The 13,712-nt window shown below is 39.7% G+C and overlaps 2 protein-coding genes across 3 annotated transcripts in view; one reads left to right on the forward strand and one right to left on the reverse strand.

The window, feature by feature from the left end:
• The window catches only part of IRGM (immunity related GTPase M), an 89,003-nt gene extending 84,606 nt beyond the window's left edge, over window positions 1-4,397 (forward strand). The window contains exon 4 of the mRNA XM_009235811.3: window positions 2,597-4,397. Within this exon, the coding sequence (XP_009234086.2) occupies window positions 2,597-2,648 (52 nt within the window). The 3' untranslated portion in view covers window positions 2,649-4,397. The remainder of the gene's footprint in view (window positions 1-2,596) is intronic.
• Window positions 1-13,025, reverse strand: part of ZNF300 (zinc finger protein 300) — a 16,623-nt gene extending 3,598 nt beyond the window's left edge. Inside the window, exons 1-5 of one of the 2 annotated variants that reach the window (XM_009241198.4) lie at window positions 12,743-13,025; window positions 5,859-5,974; window positions 5,136-5,179; window positions 446-572; window positions 80-202 (exon numbers count right to left, since the gene is read on the reverse strand). In XM_009241198.4, coding sequence (XP_009239473.3) covers window positions 80-202; window positions 446-572; window positions 5,136-5,179; window positions 5,859-5,892 — 328 coding nt within the window. In that variant the 5' untranslated portion in view covers window positions 5,893-5,974; window positions 12,743-13,025. Of the gene's footprint in view, window positions 1-79; window positions 203-445; window positions 573-4,403; window positions 4,562-5,135; window positions 5,180-5,858; window positions 5,975-12,742 lie in introns of those variants that run through there. The other variant, XM_054556080.2, reaches the window with a different exon arrangement.
• Window positions 13,026-13,712: the final 687 nt, after the last annotated feature.

Genomic DNA, 13,712 nt, shown 5'->3' on the forward strand with positions numbered 1-13,712 from the left:
AGATTTCGATAAGGATAGAAACATAAACCTCAGGCAGCAATCAATTAAAAAAACACACATAAGTTGATATTTCACTTCCCTTGTCTCCCATCTGCCTGATAGTCATCTGGATAGATCCAAGTTGATATGTCTCCCTTTATGATCCATGGCTCTTCTCCTTGTTCCAACCTGGAGATGACATCTGGTTTGGAAACTGGATACCCTATTAAACAGAAATCACAGAGAACTGAGATTGACTGCACTGAAGGAAAAAGAGAAGGTGCAGTTTCAGGTGGTCTACAATAAAGCTGTCCAGTTAGCCTTCAACAAAGGCATAACCTCCATTTGCAAAGGTATAAAGGTCATAAAAGTCATGACATATGTCAGGAACAATCTAATCACAGCAACTGGTAAGGAAAGGCACTTGATTGGACAACTCTGAGTTATTCAGGGAAGCCATCCTTACCCATTGAAACCAGGTGGCTGTAGTTCTCCAGCATCACATCCCTGTACAGGGTCCTCTGAGAAGGGTCAAGTTGCTGCCACTCCTCCTGGGTGAAATCCACAGCCACATCCTTGAATGATACTAACCCCTGTAATAGTAAATTCCTGTTCAATCTGAAATGATCATTCTCATAATTTCTACTATAATGTGCACAACTACACCCACACCTAGTTTTGTATAATAGTTTTTGGGAAAAACAAAATAAAATCCTGTTTTAGCAAGCAGAGCCAGGCATATGAGGAGAAAAAAAGAGGTAAACCATAAAATGTCTACCTAATACATATAGTAATTTCATACATTTTAAAGGCAGCACCCAAATAACTGGGAGGAAGACAGATTATTGGATGAATAGTTTTGAAACAATGAATAGTAAAGAGGAAAATAATAATGTTGAAGAAATATTATGGGTTGAGTTGTATCTCCTGAATATTTATATGTTGAAGTCCTAACCCCCAGTACCTCAAAATGTGATATGACTTGGAAACAGGGTCATTACAGATATACCTAGCAATATGAGGTATTTAGGGTGAAACTGAATCCAATATGATCTGTGTCCTTATCCAAAGGGGGAAATTTGAACACAAAGACATGCACAGAGGGAAGATAATGCAAAGAGAAAAAAGAAGATAGTTATAAAGAAGCCAAGGAGAGAGGCATGAAACAAATACATCCCTCACAGTCCTGAAGAACAACCTTGATTTTGGACTTCTAGCCTCCAGAACTATGAGACTAAATTTCTATTGTTTAAGCCACCCAGTTTGTGGTACTTTGTCATAGCAATCCTAGCAAACCAATACACTATATAATACCTGGGAAAAAGAATAAATTCTGATGGAATAAAAATTTAAACTCTAAAAAGTACTAAAGGCCATAAAAGTAACAAAATAAGACACAGAGAATTTAATGATTATAGAGCAGAAACGCCCTTTGTAAGTACATTTTTTTTTAAAAAAAGAAAAGCTACATTTAGAGAATCATAGAATGCCAGAGCTCTAGAAGATCATTAATCTAATCTCTTTATTTCATAGGAAAATGATCTTAGCTTCCCCCAAATTCAATAGCTTTCTTATATACATACAATAGTAATAGAATGAATACACCAATTACAGTAGCAACAAAAAATAAGGAATCCCGAATGATAAACTCAACAAAAATGTGCAGAAAACATTAATGAAGAAACCACAACAAATTAGTGACATAACATCAAAAAAGAATTTGGGTAAGAGTAGAGTTATAAAATGTTTCTGGAGGGAAAATTGACTATTTTAATTATGTCACCATTATCCTCACAATAGTTGTTAACTAATAGCAGAAACTAATCTAATAGCGATCTGTATTATTTTAAATAAATTGTTCAGACTTTTTCCCTAAATATTCCATAATTACCAAACACCACTTTCAGAATGAAAATGATTATTTCAAATGTCAACATTGCCTGCTTAAAAGCCTCCTTTGTTTTCTTCTTTGCTAACACAGTCTCATCTCAGTCATCTCAAATCTCAAGCTTTCTCTCATCCCACACCAATTCCATATTCACTCTGTCAAGCTGCCAAACACTTGGTTGTCCGTAACAATCCTGTTAATTTTCCTATTGTACATATAAGAAAACTGAGGATTACAGTGGTTAAGTAAGTACTTGCCAAAGATTACATACTAAATATATGATTGATGAACTCTCATATCTGCAAGATTTATTCTCACTCAATAGTCTAGGTTCTTGACTACTGCAGTCCAAACTGCCTCTCTGATACTGTAAACATCATGATCTTTTATATTTTATCACTTCAATACCAACCTTAGTCGACCTTTCCATGAAGCACTCTCCATTTTAGTTTCAAAATTCTCAGCCTTCCTAAAATCACTCTGCCCTTTCTACTTTTACAAATGCTGCTTCCTGTCCTCAGCCTACTTCCCTCATGAGCCAAAGTTCAATAATCATTTAAGCCTATTACCCACTTCCTTAGAAATCTGGTTGTTCCCCCCTCTCTGCTATAACAGTACCTGCTCCCATGTCTGCTACAGAAATTTTATGTGTTAATGTTATTTTCTACATCTCTTTACATCTCTGCCGATGTGTTAATGTTGGTTTCTACATCTCTTTTTTCTCTGCAGTCCTTCCAGAAGAAAACTATACGTAAATCTGCTCAGGATATTCAACAGCTAGCCAGTGCATATGACATATACTGGGTACTTAAGAAACGTTTGTTAAAAAGAAATGAATAATGATTATAAAGAAAAAATAAATTAAAACTCATGTTTAGTTAAAAACTGTTTTGTGTATTAGTCTACATTTGTTTTATCTGAAGAAAAGTAACATAAGAAAGATAATAAATGTGGAATACAGAGGAAATCCATTCTGAGAGGTAAATTCATTGTAACATTCTGATTTTGCTTTAATAATGATACCCAAATGCTTCAATATAATAAGTATGTATAAATTTCTTAATTTTAAGAAAAATATAGTACATAATCAGTAGAAAATTACACTTTTGTCAACTACAAACAATTTTTACAGCTCGGGTCCCTGGGGAAATGGAAGTGCTATTAAGTGATGCAAGAAATGAAAGGGAAGTAGGTGTTACAGGCTGAAAAGGAGGATATGTGTAAAAACGACTTCACTTCTGGATGGTAGGGAAATAATATACAGCCCTCTTCCTGAAGAAAGAAGCATTTAATCAATTAATTAGCCACAGCAGTTGGATTTACTGGGCTAAGTAAAAAATCCATTCTCCTTCAAAGCAGTGCTGTGTAACAGAAATATAAAGCTAACCAGATAGGTAAGTTTACATTTTCTAGGAACCACATTCAAAAAATTATTTTCAATAATATACATTTATTCCAATATATTACTCAAGATATCATTTCAACATGGAATCCTTAAAAACTACTAGTGAGTTTTTTTGAAATATAACTTTGAAATCTGGTATGTACTTAACACAACATATCTCAATTCAGACTAGCCAATTTCAAGTGTTCAGTAACCACATTTGGCTGATGGCTACTATATTAGACAGCATGGCTCTAAAACAAAGCTACTGAAATCCAAAAACGAAAACAACAATGAAAAAATCTTTTTGCAATAGAACTCTACTGTAAAATATACACAAGGACTCCTAATGTAAAAGCTGATTTCAAGATTTGACAATGATAATCATAATGATGATGTAATAACAGCTGACACTTAAATATTTCAGTACAAACCATGCCCCAGTTATGGTTTTAAGCATGGTTTTTACTCAATTCTCACAACAACCCTATGAGGATTACCATCTCTATCTGTAAGATGAAGAAACAATCCCAGGCAACCAGGCCACAAGGAAATATGCATCTGATAAAACAATAAAGGAGAATTCTATGTACTGATATGGAAAAAGATATTCTAAATGTATACAAAAGACCTTTATATTGGACAGTAAGTTAAAAATCAGGTTGCAGAACAAAATGTTTACTATAACATACTTTTTCCAAAAGAAAAGCGCAAGAAAATAAGAGACATTCTCACACATTTGTACTTTTACATATAAACTGTTAATCACAGTTATATTCATATCAAAAAAGGTTTGGAAGGTTAGAAGCAATGGTTAACACTGATTATCCTGGGAGAAGGTGAGTTTAAGTGAAAAGGTCTCTTTGTTTAAAATTTTTATCTTTTATATAATTTTAAATGTTTATATGCCAATGCTGGCAGAAAGAAAAAATAATACAAACTTTTAAAAATGGGAGAGCAAAGAAGGAACAGCCTTGAACTTGACAGTAATCCTACAAATTCTGAAAGCACAGCAAAAGATATAGAGCATCAGGGACCTTTGCCCTGCAAAGATTTGCCAAATAAATATAATTTAAGAATGGCTTTTTTGAGAGAAATACATAGTTTAGAAAAACATTCAAAATGTGCCTATCTTAATGTTAATGAATTTACCTGTGGATAAAGCTGGACAATAGGAAGCATCTGTAATCAATTTGTTCCTCGAAAGCAGGGGTCAACAGACTTTTTCAGTAAAGTTTACATTTTTGGCATTGCAGGCCATACGGTTTCTGGTGTAACTACTCAACTCTGCCACTGTAGCTAGAAAAAAGCTATAGACAACATGTAAACAAACAGCATGGCTGTGCTCCAATAAAACTTTGTTTATAAAAACAGCTGGAGAATGGGATTTGGCCCATGGCAATAATTTGCCAACCCCCACTCAAGAATAAGGTTCAAGGAGTTTGGCTAGACATTATGACACATCCCCTCTAAAAAAGATCGTTTTAAGACACCACTACAAGAAACCTACTGTGGCATTTAGCAAAGAAGTGTTGGTGAGAACACTGTGCACTCCACCTCCTAGAGTAAAAGCCAAAAAGGAATTTTTTTTAGTCTTATATGGCAAAAAACATTTTCTTGCCATGGGAAATTTATCTTTCTCTTTAGGGAAATGCAAATCATGTAACTCATGATGTCTGCAAGTAAGATAAGAACAATTAGTACAATAATTTATAAAAATGGTTGCCAGCCAGGTCTTTTACATATTACCTAGCAACTCTTTCGAGGTCTTGATCTTTGTTGTTACCACCTTTTCCTTCATCCAGATTTTAGCTATCTTTACTTTCCATTTGATTGTATGAAAAACCAAAGAAGAATTTTTTTTTTTTTTAAAAAGCAACTCACCTGGGACTTCATCATTTTTTGCTGTCTTCCAAAAGGCCAGATGACTGAAAAAGCAAAACTGGTGATCAGAATGTTTTTCATAGCCAAAACCCAGACTGCAGCTTTCACATTCACCAGTCTAGCAACAACTAACATCAGAAGTCAGGTAACTAACGGGCTACCCTGTGGGATAAGGTTGTTTGAGCCTTACAGAAGGATCAGCAGGCACCATGTGGAGGAGGGATCATTCTTTACTCCTCTTGTACCTATAATATGATCACATAGAAGTTGACCAAGGTTTTATAATTGGATAGATGTGAAGATATGTTTCCAGTTGATTTACTAACAACTTACTGTTCCCCCTGGGAATCAGCAATTCTATTTATAGAAGATTTTCATGAGGCAATAATCATGGATAGCTATATAAGGATATAAGTGAAGATGGAGCTCCTTGGCAATAAGAATGGGAATAACCAAATGGAAAACTGAGGCATGTATTCCCTATTCCTGAAAAGAACCAGCAGCTGAATTCCAACAATTTTCCAAGAACTCTCTTATATTTTCCCCCAACTTAGAAAATTCTTGCTAAATCAATGTGCATGAACTCAAAGGTTAATCTTAAGATGTTTTCTGTTTAAATTTTTATTGCTCTTTTTCAACAGCGCTATTGTCTTTATACAAAAATGGTGATAGGTTGGAAACACTGAAGAAAAAGAGTATACCACAATGCAGGAAGGTAAATACCTGGTAAACTTTCCTCAGTCCCAGGACAAGTCATGCAGACAGAGCTGAACTATTTCAGAGGACGTGGGGGCTCCCATGACAGACAGATTATTTTATATGGGGGTATCAAAACAGATCTGGAAGGAAACAAAAGAAACAGTCATACTCATCTCTGGATATCCAACAGATGCTCAATAAATGTCTCTTGAATAAAATATAAAATGATTTAAATGAACTTAGAAAGCAGAGGACTGGGAGAGGAGCCAAGATGGCCGAATAGAAACAGCTCCAGTCTACAGCTCCCAGCATGAGCGACGCAGAAGACGGGTGATTTCTGCATTTCCATCTGAGGTACCGTGTTCATCTCACTAGGGAGTGCCAGACAGTGGGCGCAGGTCAGTGGGTGAGCGCACCGTGCGCCAGCCGAAGCAGGGACAAGGCATTGCCTCACTCAGGAAGCGCAAGGGGTCAGGGAGTTCCCTTTCCAGGGGTGACAGACAGCACCTGGAAAATCGGGCCACTCCCACCCGAATACTGTGCTTTTCCAATGGGCTTAGGAAATGGTGCACCAGGAGATTATAGCCCGCACCTGGCTCAGAAGGTCCTACGCCCACGGAGTCTCGCTGATTGCTAGCACAGCAGTCTGAGATCAAACTGCAAGGCGGCAGCGAGGCTGGGGGAGGGGTGCCCGCCATTGCCCAGGCTCGCTTAGGTAAACAAAGCAGCCAGGAAGCTTGAACTGGGTGGAGCCCACCACAGCTCAAGGAGGCCTGCCTGCCTCTGTAGGCTCCACCTCTGGGGGCAGGGCACAGACAAACAAAAAGACAGCAGTAACCTCTGCAGACTTAAATGTCCCTGTCTGACAGCTTTGAGGAGAGCAGTGGTTCTCCCAGCACGCAGCTGGAGATCTAAGAATGGGCAGACTGCCTCCGCAAGTGGGTCCCTGACCCCTGACCCCTGAGCAGCCTAACTGGGAGGCACCCCCCAGCAGGGGCAGACTGACACCTCACACGGCCGGCCGGGTACTCCAACAGACCTGCAGCTGAGGGTCCTGTCTGTTAGAAGGAAAACTAACAGAAAGGACATCCACACCAAAAACCCATCTGTACATTGCCATCATCAAAGACCAAAAGTAGACAAAACCACAAAGATGGGGAAAAAACAGAGCAGAAAAACTGGAAACTCTAAAAAGCAGAGTGCCTCTCCTCCTCCAAAGGAACACAGTTCCTCACCAGCAACAGAACAAAGCTGGATGGAGAATGACTTTGACGAGCTGAGAGAAGAAGGCTTCAGATGATCAAATTACTCCGAGCTCCAGGAGGATATTCAAACCAAAGGCAAAGAAGTTGAAAACTTTGAAAAAAATTTAGAAGAATGTATAACTAGAATAACCAATACAGAGAAGTGCTTAAAGGAGCTGATGGAGCTGAAAACCAAGGCTCGAGAACTACGTGAAGAATGCAGAAGCCTCAGGAGCCGATGCGATCAAATGGAAGAAAGGGTATCAGCCATGGAAGATGAAATGAATGAAATGAAGCGAGAAGGGAAGTTTAGAGAAAAAAGAATAAAAAGAAACAAGCAAAGCCTCCAAGAAATGTGGGACTATGTGAAAAGACCAAATCTACGTCTGATTGGTGTACCTGAAAGTGATGGGGAGAATGGAACTAAGTTGGAAAACACTCTGCAGGATATTATCCAGGAGAACTTCCCCAATCTAGCAAGGCAGGCCAACATTCACATTCAGGAAATACAGAGAACGCCACAAAGATACTCCTCGAGAAGAGCAACTCCAAGACACATAATTGTCAGATTCACCAAAGTTGAAATGAAGGAAAAAATGTTAAGGGCAGCCAGAGAGAAAGGTCGGGTTACCCTCAAAGGGAAGCCCATTAGACTAACAGCGGATCTCTCGGCAGAAACCCTACAAGCCAGAAGAGAGTGGGGGCCAATATTCAACATTCTTCAAGAAAAGAATTTTCAACCCAGAATTTCATATCCAGCCAAACTAAGCTTCATAAGTGAAGGAGAAATAAAATACTTTACAGACAAGCAAATGCTGAGAGATTTTGTCACCACCAGGCCTGCCCTAAAAGAGCTCCTGAAGGAAGCGCTAAATATGGAAAGGAACAACCGGTAGCAGCTGCTGCAAAATCATGCCAAAATGTAAAGACCATCGAGACTAGGAAGAGACTGCATCAACTAACGAGCAAAATAACCAGCTAACATCATAATGACAGGATCAAATTCACACATAACAATATTAACTTTAAATGTAAATGGACTAAATGCTCCAATTAAAAGACACAGACTGGCAAATTGGATAAAGACTCAAGACCCATCAGTGTGCTGTATTCAGGAAACCCATCTCACGTGCAGAAACACACAATCGCTCAAAATAAAAGGATGGAGGAAGATCTACCAAGCAAATGGAAAACAAAAAAAGGCAGGGGTTGCAATCCTAGTCTCTGATAAAACAGACTTTCAACCAACAAAGATCAAAAGAGACAAAGAAGGCCATTACATAATGGTAAAGGGATTAATTCAACAAGAAGAGCTAACTATCCTAAATATATATGCACCCAATACAGGAGCACCCAGATTCATAAAGCAAGTCCTGAGTGATCTACAAAGAGACTTAGACTCCCACACATTAATAATGGGAGAATTTAACACCCCACTGTCAACATTAGACAGATCAACGAGACAGAAAGTCAACAAGGATACCCAGGAAGTGAACTCAGCTCTGCACCAAGCGGACCTAATAGACATCTACAGAACTCTCCACCCCAAATCAACAGAATATACATTTTTTTAGCACCACACCACACCTATTCCAAAATTGACCATATAGTTGGAAGTAAAGCTCTCCTCAGTAAATGTAAAAGAACAGAAATTATAATAAACTATCTCTCAGATCACAGTGCAATCAAGCTAGAACTCAGGATTCAGAATCTCACTCAAAACCGCTCAACTACATGGAAACTGAACAACCTGCTCCTGAATGACTACTGGGTACATAACGAAATGAAGGCAGAAATAAAGATGTTCTTTGAAACCAACGAGAACCAAGATACAACATACCAGAATCTCTGGGACGCATTCAAAGCAGTGTGTAGAGGGAAATTTATAGCACTAAATGCCCATAAGAGAAAGCAGGAAAGATCCAAAATTGATACCCTAACATCACAATTAAAAGAACTAGAAAAGCAAGAGCAAACACATTCAAAGGCTAGCAGAAGGCAAGAAATAACTAAAATCAGAGCAGAACTGAAGGAAATAGAGACACAAAAAGCCCTTCAAAAAATTAATGAATCCAGGAGCTGGTTTTTTGAAAGGATCAACAAAATTGATAGACCGCTAGCAAGATTAATAAAGAAAAAAAAAGAGAGAAGAATCAAACAGATGCAATAAAAAATGATAAAGGGGATATCACCACCGATCCCACAGAAATACAAACTACCATCAGAGAATACTACAAATACCTCTACGCAAATACACTAGAAAATCTAGAAGAAATGGATAAATTCCTCAACACATACACCCTCCAAGACTAAACCAGGAAGAAGTTGAATCTCTGAATAGACCAATAACAGGAGCTGAAATTGTGGCAATAATCAATAGCTTACCAACCAAAAAAAGTCCAGGACCAGATGGGTTCACAGCCGAATTCTACCAGAGGTACAAGGAGGAACTGGTACCATTCCTCCTGAAACTACACCAATCAATAGAAAAAGAGGGAATCCTCCCTAACTCATTTTATGAGGCCAGCATCATCCTGATACCAAAGCCGGGCAGAGACACAACCAAAAAAGAGAATTTTAGACCAATATCCTTGATGAACATTGATGCAAAAATCCTCAATAAAATACTGGCAAACAGAATCCAGCAGCACATCAAAAAGCTTATCCACCATGATTGAGTGGGCTTCATCCCTGGGATGCAAGGCTGGTTCAATATACGCAAATCAATAAATGTAATCCAGCATATAAACAGAACCAAAGACAAAAACCACATGATTATCTCAATAGATGCAGAAAAGGCCTTTGACAAAATTCAACAACCCTTCATGCTAAGAACTCTCAATAAATTAGGTATTGATGGGACGTATCTCAAAATAATAAGAGCTATCTATGAAAAACCCACAGCCAATATCATACTGAATGGGCAAAAACTGGAAGCATTCCCTTTGAAAACTGGCACAAGACAGGGATGCCCTCTCTCACCACTCCTATTCAACATAGTGTTGGAAGTTCTGGCCAGGGCAATTAGGCAGGAGAAGGAAATAATGGGTATTCAATTAGGAAAAGAGGAAGTCAAATTGTCCCTGTCTGCAGATGACATGATTGTATATCTAGAAAACCCCATTGTCTCAGCCCAAAATCTCCTTAAGCTGATAAGCTGATCAGCAAAGTCTCAGGATACAAAATCAATGTACAAAAATCACAAGCATTCTTATACACCAACAACAGACAAACAGAGAGCCAAATCATGAGTGAACTCCCATTCACAATTGCTTCAAAGAGAATAAAATACCTAGGAATCCAACTTACAAGGGATGTGAAGGACCTCTTCAAGGAGAACTACAAACCACTGCTCAAGGAAATAAAAGAGGATACAAACAAATGGAAGAACATTTCATGCTCATGGGTAGGAAGAATCAATATCGTGAAAATGGCCATACTGCCCAAGGTAATTTACAGATTCAATGCCATCCCCATCAAGCTACCAATGACTTTCTTCACAGAATTGGAAAAAACTACTTTAAAGTTCATATGGAACCAAAAAAGAGCCCACGTTGCCAAGTCAATCCTAAGCCAAAAGAAAAAGCTGGAGGCATCACGCTACTTGACTTCAAACTCTACTACAAGGCTACAGTAACCAAAACAGCATGGTACTGGTACCAAAACAGAGATATAGATCAATGGAACAGAACAGAGCCCTCAGAAATAATGCCGCATACCTACAACTATCTGATCTTTGACAAACCTGAGAAAAACAAGCAATGGGGAAAGGATTCCCTATTTAATAAATGGTGCTGGGAAAACTGGCTAGCCATATGTAGAAAGCTGAAACTGGATCCCTTCCTTACACCTTATACAAAAATCAATTCAAGATGGATTAAAGACTTAAACGTTAGACCTAAAACCATAAAAACCCTAGAAGAAAACCTAGGCATTACCATTCAGGCAAGGACACGGCAAGGACTTCATGTCTAAAACACCAAAAGCAATGGCCACAAAAGCCAAAATTGACAAATGGGATCTAATTAAACTAAAGAGCTTCTGCACAGCAAAAGAAACTACCATCAGAGTGAACAGGCAACCTACAAAATGGGAGAAAATTTTTGCAACCTACTCATCTGACAAAGGGCTAATATCCAGAATCTACAATGAACTCAAACAAATTTACAAGAAAAAAACAAACAACCCCATCAAAAAGTGGGCGAAGGATATGAACAGACACTTCTCAAAAGAAGACATTTATGCAGCCAAAAGACAGATGAAAAAATGCTCATCATCACTGGCCATCAGAGAAATGCAAATCAAAACCACAATGAGATACCATCTCACAGCAGTTAGAATGGCTATCATTAAAAAGTCGGGAAAAACAGGTGCTGGAAAGGATGTGGAGAAATAGGAACACTTTTACACTGTTGGTGGGACTGTAAACTAGTTCAACCCTTGTGGAAGTCAGTGTGGCGATTCCTCAGGGATCTAGAACTAGAAATTCCATTTGACCCAGCCATCCCATTACTGGGTATATACCCAAAGGACTATAAATCATGCTGCTATAAAGACACATGCACACGTATGTTTATTGTGGCATTATTCACAATAGCAAAGAATTGGAACCAACCCAAATGTCCAACAATGATAGACTGGATTAAGAAAATGTGGCACAGATACACCATGGAATACTATGCAGCCATAAAAAATGATGAGTTCATGTCCCTTGTAGGGACATGGATGAAATTGGAAATCATCATTCTCAGTAAACTATCGCAAGAACAAAAAACCAAACACCGCATATTCTCACTCATAGGTGGGAATTGAACAATGAGAACACATGGACACAGGAAGGGGAACATCACACTTCGGGAACTGTTGTGGGGTCGGAGGAGGGGGGAGGGATAGCATTGGGAGATATACCTAATGCTAGATGATGAGTTAGTGGGTGCCGCGCACCAGCATGGCACATGTATACATATGTAACTAACCTGCACATTGCGCACATGTACCATAAAACCTACAGTATAATAATAATAATAATAATAAAAAAGAAAGTGGAGGGCTGAAATCAAACTTTTTATTATGATTCTATCAGTTTTGATTTGTTTGGTCTTGTTTTAAAATGACCATTTCTGATGGGGGTACCATCAGAAATGCTTAGTGGGCAATGGTAGACTAAGAAAAGATGTGAAAAGGGGTTGACTTTTAAGAACTCAAACAGTTGCCTATGACCTGCGGAAATTTAACGTTAAGTAAAGGCCTTCCCCAGTAAAATGTGGCTGACCACCATGACACCGTGGCCCCATTACTGTCCCCATCTAAATCTGGGAATTCTCAGGCCTAGCAATTATATACCCTACTGAATCCCCCCATGTCCATCACATCAATGAACACATGGACGCCCCCATCATTTAGTCCATAGCCTCCCATCACTGATTCCTCAAAGTCCCCTAAATCACTGAACCCAGTTAAACCCACCAGTCAGTCCACCTGCACGCCATTCCTGACCTCATAGACACCCCCTCACCTCTCACTTCCCAGTTACTAATCACATCTTGGACTCCCACATAAATCCAACACTAATCCCACCTACTTCCCCCACCACTGATTTCATAAATCTCCTACCACTGACCCTCACGGGCTCCTCTCCTCCCATTACCAATCCCACAGACTCACCCTTCACCGCACACATCCCGCCTCTGACTCCCAGCTCGATTATCAGGTCCCAAAACCACCATCACTGCTTAATGGGAACGGCTGTCACATCCATATTGGCAAACTCTCCTGCTTCCTGTCCGCGAGCACTACACCGGGCTCCCGAGGCTGCACCGTTCCGTACGGGGCGGTTTTGCCCGTTCCGCATCTTCAGAGGCTTTGTTCAGGAAGCAACATGGCTGCTCCCTGGGGCTGTTTCCACCTGGGGCCGCCATCTTGAGAGCCCGGTCGTCTTCGTACTAGCGGAGGATTCGCCCAGTGCTGAGCCCGAGAGTGGGCTGTACCACCGCGGCAGCGAAGGGAGGGGAAGGCGACGGAAAGGAGGCCTAAGAAAGGTGCAGTAAGGTGCACACTTTTGCAGAAAGATTTTACAAGGGGGATTGAAGAGGAAGTTGGAGTGAAGCTTCCTCTATTGGAAGCATGCTTCTGACGAAAGGGGAGGAATTTTAGATGGTACCATGGACGTGTTTGTGAATGGTACAGCCCCATGCCGGGAGATTCGATTGCTGAGAGGGGAAGCGTGGAATGGTGCGGTCCCCTCCGGGGAGATTCCACTGTGGGAGACAGGGACAAAATCTGGGGGCGAGGAGGGCTGAACAATCATTGTGTACTGTAATTATGCCAATAACAACGGTAAGGAATCCTTATAAGGGAAATTGATATTGCAGTAATAAGTAATAAGAGGTCGACTGAAGGAAAAAGGGAAATTAAGAGGCAAGGAAGAGGAGACTGAGGCACAAAGAGAGGGACAGTGAGAAGCAGAGAATCAGAGAGAAAATGGGGGAAATGGGGACAAAGGAGCCAGCCTAGAAAGGAGGAGAGACGGGAGACTGAAGAGAAAAAAATAGACATAGGAATAGAAGTGGGAATCTAAGGGGTAGAGCGTGGTAGACAGAGAGACTGAGACAGAAAAGAGACTTGAAAACTGGAA

The sequence above is a fragment of the Pongo abelii genome, chromosome 4 (genome assembly GCF_028885655.2).
Source record: "Pongo abelii isolate AG06213 chromosome 4, NHGRI_mPonAbe1-v2.0_pri, whole genome shotgun sequence".
Classification (NCBI taxonomy): Eukaryota; Metazoa; Chordata; class Mammalia; order Primates; family Hominidae; genus Pongo; species Pongo abelii.